Source organism: Salmo trutta, chromosome 13, assembly GCF_901001165.1.
Source record: "Salmo trutta chromosome 13, fSalTru1.1, whole genome shotgun sequence".
Classification (NCBI taxonomy): domain Eukaryota; kingdom Metazoa; phylum Chordata; class Actinopteri; order Salmoniformes; family Salmonidae; genus Salmo; species Salmo trutta.
In genome coordinates this window covers 68,193,408-68,202,336 of record NC_042969.1, presented here as the reverse complement: position 1 = coordinate 68,202,336, position 8,929 = coordinate 68,193,408, and the positions used below count along the sequence as shown (strand labels likewise).

At 44.2% G+C, this 8,929-nt stretch overlaps 1 protein-coding gene across 2 annotated transcripts in view; it reads left to right on the top strand.

The window, feature by feature from the left end:
- LOC115206407 (beta-secretase 2-like) overlaps positions 1–8,819 on the top strand; it is an 11,202-nt gene extending 2,383 nt beyond the window's left edge. For both annotated transcript variants that reach the window (XM_029773341.1, XM_029773342.1), the window contains 8 exons: positions 3,952–4,040; positions 4,273–4,486; positions 5,191–5,322; positions 5,858–5,992; positions 6,318–6,419; positions 6,705–6,854; positions 7,003–7,171; positions 7,390–8,819. In XM_029773341.1, coding sequence (XP_029629201.1) covers positions 3,952–4,040; positions 4,273–4,486; positions 5,191–5,322; positions 5,858–5,992; positions 6,318–6,419; positions 6,705–6,854; positions 7,003–7,171; positions 7,390–7,628 — 1,230 coding nt within the window. In that variant the 3' untranslated portion in view covers positions 7,629–8,819. The remainder of the gene's footprint in view (positions 1–3,951; positions 4,041–4,272; positions 4,487–5,190; positions 5,323–5,857; positions 5,993–6,317; positions 6,420–6,704; positions 6,855–7,002; positions 7,172–7,389) is intronic.
- The last annotated feature ends 110 nt before the right edge of the window (positions 8,820–8,929 follow it).

Sequence of the window (8,929 nt, the reverse complement as noted above, 5' to 3'; positions counted from 1 at the left end):
GGCAGGATAGTGGAGGTGGGGCAGGGTAGGGAGTGGAGAGAAGAGGCAGGGTAGGGAGTGGAGAGAAGAGGGTAGGTAGGGAGGGGAGAGAAGGGAAGAGGCGAGGTAGGTAGGGGAGAGAAGAGGTAGGGAGGGAGGAGAAGAGGGTAGGTAGGTAGGGAGGGAGGGGAGAGAAGAGGGTAGGTAGGGAGAGAAGAGGGGAGGTAGGGAGGGGAGAGAAGATGGTAGGGCGGAGAGAGAAGAGGGGAGGTAGGGAGGAGAGAGAAGAGGGGAGGTAGGGAGGGGAGAGAAGAGGGGAGGTAGGGAGGGGAGAGGGTGGAGGGGAGAGAGAGTACAAGGGGAGTGGGCACAATAACACCAAACCTCAAACACTTCTATCTACAGTATGATGTTAAACAAGGCGTTGTTCAAATGAACCACTAATTGCCACATCTGTTAGCCCCGTCGCAGCAAGGCTGAGGTGTCGACTGGAGTGCCTCACATCTGGTAATTGGTACAAACAGGTAGCAGATGCACGTCCCTGCCACTGAGCCTCTGCTAATTAGCCAGGCAGGGCTCAACCACAGGCAACCAGGCCGCCGTGCTGGCTCAGGGATGGGGAAGAGGAGGGATTTGCCTGGCAGTGGCCCAGCCAGGCTAGGGGAGTACGGAAGAGGATTGAGAGGGTTGGAGGTGCAAAGAAATGGCCCTAGTTTTCCCCAACAGGCTGCGTCAGGATGGTCTGTCCGGTTTGGGCCCAGCGTGAGTGGCGTACTGCCATCTGTGTGGTGGCAGTAGGGTTTCAGATGTCGGAGCCACGGGGGTGGGACTTCGGCCAGTCCAACCAGGAAACACAGATAGGGACGCAGCATAGAGCTTTGAGGAAGTACAGTGCCTACAGAAAGTATTCACACCCCTTGACTTTTTCCACATTTTGTTGTGTTACAGCCTGAATTTAAATGTGATTAAATTGAGATTTTGTGTCACTGGCCTACACACAATACCCCATAATGTCAAAGTGGAATTATGTTTTTAGAAATGTTTACTAATTAATTGAAAATGAAAAACTTATATCTGGAGTCAACTAGTGTTCAACCCCTTTATGACAAGCCTAAATAAGTTCAGCAGTAAAAATGGGCTTAAGTTGCATAGACTGTGTGCAATAATACAGTAATTTCCGGACTATTGAGCGCACCTGAACATAAGCCGCACCCACTGAATTTTTAATTTTTTTTTATTTTGAACATAAATAAGCCGCACATGTCTATAAGCCGCAGGTGCCTACCGGTACATTGAAACAAATTAACTTTACACAGGCTTTAACGAAACACGGCTTGTAACAAAAATAAATAGGCTTTAACGAAACACGGCTTGTAACAAAAATAAATAGGCTTTAACGAAACACGGCTTGTAACAAAAAATAAAACATTAGCAGTAAGCTTTAGTTGTCTTTTTGCACTGAGTCAATTCCTCACGTTGCTGTTTCCAACGTCTTATCATCGACTCATTAAGACCAAGCTCCCGTGCAGCAGCTCTATTTCCTTTTCCAACAGCCAGATCAATCGCCTTCAACTTGAAAGCTGCATCATATGCATTTCTCCGTGTCTTTGCCATGATGAGGGTGACAAAATGACTACCGTAATCAGAATGATGGGAAGTTTGAGAGCGCTCGATTTAATCTAAACAGTAAACAAAAAAGTTGTTTGACCTTAACCCGTTCGGCAATTTCATTGGTCTAATGAAAGCTTCATGCCGCCAAAAAACTGAGCACGTCACAGAATGTGTTTTTTTGTAGAAAAAAAGATTGAAAGCGGGAAAAAAACATATTAGCCGCGTCATTGTTTAAGCCGCGAGGTTCAAAGCCTGGGAAAAAAGTTGCAGCTTATAGTCCGGAATTTACGGTCGTGTTTAAAATGTTTTTATGAATACCTCATCTCTGTACCCCACACATACAATTATCTATACGGTCCCTCAGTCAGACAGTGAATTTCAAACACAAAGTTAAGGGAGGTTTTCCGATGCTTCGCAAAGAAGGGTAATAGGTAGATGGATAAAAAACCAAAAAAGCAGACATTGAATATCAGTTTGAGCATGGTGAAGTTATTAATTACACTTAGGATGGTGTATCAATGCACCCAGTCACTACAAAGATACAGACATCCTTCCTAACTCAGTTGCTGGAGAGGATGGAAACCGCTCAGGGATTTCACCATGAGGCCAATGGTGACTTTAAAACAGTTACAGAGTTTAATGGCTGTGATAGAAAACTGAGGATGGATCAAAAGCATTGTAGTTACTCCACAATACTAACCTAAATGACCGAGTGAAAATAAGGAAGCCTGTACAGAATAAAACAATTACAAAACATGCAACCTGTTTGCAATAAGGCACTAAAGTAAAACTGCAAAAAATGTGGCCAAAAAATGAACTTTATGTCCTGAATAAAAAGCATTATGTTTGGGGCAAGTCCAACACTGTTCATATTTTTAAGCATGGTGGTGGCTTTCTTTTGGTTGATAAAAAGAAACTGAATATAGCTAAGAACAGGCAAAATCCTAGAGGAAAACCTGGTTCAGTCTACTTTTCAACACTGTGAGACAAATTCACCTTTCAGCACGACAATAACCTAAAACATAAGGCCAAATATACACTGGAGTTGCTTACCAAGAAGACATTGAATGTTCCTGAGTGACCTAGTTACAGTTTTGACAGAACTTTAAGAATTTAAAGTTTAATGCAAATATTGTAAAATCCAGGTGGGCAAAGCTGTTAGACTTCCCCAGAAAGACTCACAGCTGTAATAACTACCCAAGGTGATTCTAACATGTATTGATTGACTCAGGGATGTGAATAGTTATGTAAATTAGATATTTCTGTATTTCATTGTCAATACATCTGCAAAAATGTCTAAAAACATTATGCGGTATTGTGTGTAGATGGGCGAGATTCATTTTTATTTAGTCCATTTTGAATTCAGGCTGTAACACAACAAAATGTGAAATAAGTCAAGGGGTATGAATACTTTCTGAAGGCACTGTAGATCCTGCTAGGGTTATTGTTTACCGTATATTGTGAGGAATAGGTAGGCCTATTTACTCAGTGTTTGTCTGTCATCAATACTTCCTGCTCATCTGTTTTTTTTTCGGAACAGTGTCGACAACACAAGAATGCAGAATACTCTTGAGTAGCCTATGCTGCATTTGTTCTGTCTGGGGGTCAAGTAAGGTCTTCAATTTAAAATCTCTGAGTAAGTCACTTCTTATTCTTAGCATTGATGAAGCCCATGCTTTAGTTGAATGGAAATAAATATCCAGAGAATCATGTTTTCCTCAGGCTGCTTTAGGGAAGAAACAGGAAGTAGAATGTCACACCAGCAGACCGCATTCCTGTGTGTTTACTTTGTTACCTCTCCTCCATCAATCCAAAGTGCCTTAAAGGCTGGGTATGCAGCCTAACATGATTTGAGGTCATGTTTAAATGGTAAATAAACTCATTTTGAGAGCCGTGGAGAGCACTGTTTATTATGGCCTCTTTAATGATGAGGAATGTTAAGTAATGACTCTTCTGTGCCAGTCACCGAGGTGACAGAAGTCGGTTATCTCATTAGTTCCCCCTCGTTGAATTGATGCCTGAGACAACATAATCTCAACTGCTGCTTTGCTAGCTCACGCTTGCACACAGCTCATGCTCGCACACAGCCGACAAATACCAGGTTGGAGGGACATTTAGACTCTGGAGCAATGGGTGGACGTTTTTCCCAAAGACTACCAGACCAGAGAGCTTTTTTTCTAATCCTCAGACGTCAGAAGCATAGTAAATAGCCTGTTCAGCTCAAAGCACGATTACTGACTGTGAGTCAGTTTATGTGGGTTTATTGCGTGTATTAAGATGAATGGGGTTGAGTTGTTCTGTGTGCTTAACCCAGATGGTTGAATGATTGATAAAGTACTCACTACTCTCTTTGTTTTCCAGCTGAATATCCTGGTTGATACAGGAAGCAGTAACTTTGCAGTGGCCGCAGCAGCACATCCCTTCATCACACACTTCTTCAACACAGCACTGTGAGTCGTCAGGCTCAATAAGAAGCCAACGTTATCTACACATTATATTTGATGGCCCCAATAATATTAGAAAATGCCTTAATTCAATAATCAGTGTTTTATATCAATCTCATAATTTATACTACAATCTGATCGTGTTTATTTTTGTTTAGAATTCGCTCAGGCATGCGTTTGATAAGATTTCCTTTGTCTAAGAGTACTGGTTACTCTCCCTGTCCCTCCCTGTGTTCAGCTCCAGTACGTACCAGTCCACTGGCAGGAGCGTGGCCGTCAAGTACACCCAGGGCAACTGGGAGGGCGAGCTGGGCACCGACCGCGTCCTCATCCCCAGCATCCCCGGCACCACCACCATCAACATCGCCACCATTCTCTCCTCCAACGGATTCTTCCTCCCAGGGGTCAACTGGCAGGGCATCCTGGGCCTGGCCTACCCCCTGCTGGCTCAGGTAAAGGGGGTGGGCTTGGTGCCCCCTGGGACTCTGGACATGTTTTATTTTTTTAACCAGTGGGTTAACTGCCTGTTCAGGGGCAGAACGACAGATTTGAACTTGCAACCTTTCGGTTACTAGTCCAACGCTCTAACCACTAGACTACCCTGCTGCCCCTTATGAAGGAAGGAAGGGGTTCCATGCCTATCGCCATGTCTGTTTGATTTGGCACAGTGGTGTACGTAAGCGTGGTGGGGCATGAAGAGCTGCTGAATGTTATCAAAGAGCAAATCAAGGTTCACACACATGATACTGTTCATAATCTCATCATCACATAGACCCATGGGGCGTGGTGGCTGAGGCTATTCTGAGCTGACACAATGTATGCCTTATGCAGATTTTGAGGTCAACCATTTTAAATCATTAACATACAAGAACGTACGGTGACCACTCTGTACTGCAGTTCTCAGCTTTTGTTCAGATGATTTGCAGAATGTTCGTCAAACATCACATGCATGTATCTGGCCTTTGACATATACACCATGTGAAGTCAAGGTATATGGGGGGGGGGTCCTGTTTAGTCACGGGGATAACTGATAAGACTTTCTCCTGTCATTCTCTGTGCTTACAGCTTCACTGTTGACCAATAGGACAGCCAAGACATTATACTATTTTATACTAAGTTAATGACCAGTGTTTTGTGTTTGTCTCCTGTTTCTCAGCCTGACTCCTCGGTGGAGCCCTTCTTTAACTCCGTGGTACGACAGACAGGCATCCCAGATGTGTTCTCCCTCCAGATGTGCGGAGCTGGGTTGTCAGCCAGCACCACTGCCGACCCCGCGGGGGGAAGTCTTGTGAGTAGTCAGGAGGAGAAAGCTAAAGGCTATGTATGGGAGGAGTGAATGCTGGGGGGGAGACTTCCTTACAAAGGCTGGTTATTGTACTGCAAAAGAGGATGATTATTGAGGCTGTTCATCTCACGCATGCTAGGCAGACTCTTGGCATAATATTGCTCCCAACTCCCAGACCAGATAAACCTTTCAAGGGCGGATGAGACTGAGCGGCATGATCATTTTTAGAAACATGATCGCTAGCAAGTCTCTGCGCCTCTCAATGCGTTTCCCCATTGGTCGCCCAATCTAGTTAGTGAGTGGCTAATTAAGCTAAGAGAGCCCCCTGCCGAGAGCAGGTCTGTCGGTGTTATACGAGCGGTCGAGCCGACCACGTGAGCCTCTGAGAGGGGCAGATGGGAGAGATGGTGGGGTGTAATCACTGCCTGCAATGCCATACCAAACTGTGCCAATGCATTTCATTGTAGTTTTAGTATAGTATTCAGGCTGTCATTGTATTCAGTCGTGTACGGTGAATGAAAACCCAGTTTTGTTTCAGGTCATGGGAGGGGTTGAACCAACATTGTATTCTGGGTCCATGTGGTACACCCCTATAAAGGAAGAGTGGTACTATCAGGTGGAAGTATTAAAGCTGGAGGTTGGGGACCAGAATCTAAACCTGGACTGCAAAGAGGTATGAGACAGACTGCCCCCCTGTTGTTTTCTAAATGTTTCAATCTGCATAACACGTCAGGAACAAAGACTTGGCCCTAAGCCTACGACTGTTTCTAGTCAGCATTCTTGGTGGATTAGCCTGTAGTGCAGGTTTGGAAAGAGGAAATAAAGCAACAGTTAATAAAGACAACAACATGCTAATCCTGTTTCTGAAGCCTTCCAGGAACCAAGGTGTACATTTCAGCTTTTTGTTTGATCAAGATCTTCTGAAAGGAAACCATGTAACTGAAGAAAACACAAATCTGTCTCCCCCTTTCTTTATACATCTTCTCTCTATCTCTCAGTACAACCAGGATAAAGCCATAGTGGACAGTGGAACCACTCTGCTGCGGCTGCCTGTGAATGTGTTCAGTGCTGTGGTGGAGGCCATCTCAAAAGCATCTCTGGTATGTCAGCCTCTGTGCCCATGATCAAATGACAAAGGACTTCTAGGATTATCTGGTTGTCTGAGGACAATTCAGTAACTGTGTAGACTGAGGACACTGCAAGTTATTTCCTTTTCATACAGTATGACCATGGCCTGTATTTTTCCACCCCAATATGGCCAACTTTGTTCTGGTCTACAGATCTGAGAGAAAATGTGTATTCATCTATGTAAAAGTACACTTTTTTTTCCACAACACAGTTTTGTTGGAGTCTTAACAATCAGTCACTGTATTTCTATGGCCCAGATCCAGGACTTCACCTCAGGGTTCTGGGGTGGTACTAAACTGGCCTGCTGGTTGAAGGGAGAGACACCGTGGAGGTTCTTCCCCAAACTGTCCATCTACCTGAGAGCCACCAACACCAGCCAATCCTTCAAAATCTCCATCCTCCCTCAGGTGACAACAAACGTCCCCCATGTTTCCCCCGTGTGTTTTGTTGTTTGCTTACTCCAACCAACATCCGCCATCTTGTTATGAGCTTTAGATCTGTTTGCCGACAGCTCTTTGATTGACATAAGTGTGTCTGTGTGGCTCCTCCCTGCAGCTGTATATCCAGCCAATCACAGACGTGGGCGGTAGCCTGAACTGCTTCCGCTTCGGCATCTCGTCGTCAGCCAACGGCCTGGTGATAGGAGCCACTGTCATGGAGGGCTTCTACGTCATCTTCGACCGGGCTGAGAAGAGGGTGGGCTTCGCTGTCAGCAGATGTGCAGGTGAGGGCTGGAGACACTTAGGGCATAAAGGATATTATTGGGTCTTACATAACCATATTGTATTGGAAGACCAAGGCTTTATGGCTCTAGCATCAGAAAATATGTAATTTTTTGGGGCTATTAAATGTTTATCTGCTTGGTCAAGTGCCCTTCGTATCAAAAATATCGCATTCCACAATACGTCAGTCATTATAACCCCGGACCCTCCTTCTCTCTAGTGAACGGTGGGCTAGCCGTGTCAGAGATCTTGGGGCCCTTCTCATCTGCAGACGTGGCATCTGACTGTGCTGCTGGAGGGCTGCTGAAGGAGCCCCTTCTCTGGGTCGTCTCCTATGCCCTGATGGCCGTCTGTGCTGTGGTACTCCTCATCCTGCTCCTCCTCCTGTCCTGTCGTCACCGAGACCGGTCCGGCGAGATCACTGATGAGTCCTCGCTGGTCCGCCACCGCATCAAGTGACTGAGGCGGGCCTCGGGTGGCACGACGGCGGCCACCGGCAGTCCCAGTTCTACTGAGGCTGGGAAAGGGGAGGGGTCGGGGCTTCACTGACCAATAGGACTGTTCTCTGGACACATCATGGGGGGAATAAACTAACCAGTTTGACCAGTGAACACTTGCCTTAGCTTAGACGTTACCAGTTCTTTGCACTCGTTTTACATCAACCTCTGATTAATTTAGACATGTTATAAGACTGAAGGTTGGGTAGCAGAAAGGAATTATGCTATCCTTATGCCAGCCCAGTCCCTCATTTCACATATTACCTGCTGATTCTCCACTGCCTACATGGTAGTGAAGCACACTGCTCTCAGCTGAGAGACAAGGTCCTAAGAACTCTTAAACAGTCAGGTTTCTTTTTAGAAGCCTCAACTCAAAATAGGGTATTGTAAATGATGCTTTGAAGTTTGTTGAATGTTCCCCACAGGTATCAATACCATTATTTCATGGCAACTTCTTCTCTGCGATAAGAATGTTTCGTAGCAGTTTCTTATTTTAATTCACAAAGCACAACCAGGAGTTCAGACAATTGAAGAGGCACACATTATTTTGGGGTAAGAAAATGACTTAGATTGATATACTTCCCTTCTGGTTTACAATGTCCTCAAATGGGAACTAGCATGGTTTGCAACATTTTTAATTGCACTTTTCAAATACTAATCAAGTGTCAAAAATATGAAGATCAATATCACTGCATCTGTATGAGTGAGAATGAAGCAATCGACAGCAACTGTGTTATAGGATATTGTTGAATGATGTACTTTTACTGCTATACATATTTGAAATGTCAATGTGATTGTGTAATATTTCAAAAACTTGCCATTAGTAGACATACAAATCAGTTTTCTGTAAGGGCACGTATATTTCTATGCTAATTAATATTTTCTAAATTGTACAACACCCAAAATTACCCATGATTTCAAAAGTGGAGATGTATTGTCCAAACAAATTGTACAAAAAAGATGTACTGTATTTTTCTATCAAAAGTTAAAGAAAATATTTTGCAAAGGTGTTGATACAAAATCAGGTGCAGATGATTTACATGAAACTGTTGAGCATGATCATGTTTGTTTAAATGTGTTTTAACTGTATATCAGTGCCAAAGTTGTGATTGTATATAATTACATTGACCAGATTAAAGTAAAGGCTCTCTCATTCCAGCGTGATAATAGTTCTAATTCTAACAGCCTTCAACCTGGATAAACAATCCACCATTCACTTGACTAGTATGACTAAAGAAAGAGTTACAAGTATAGGGCACCATG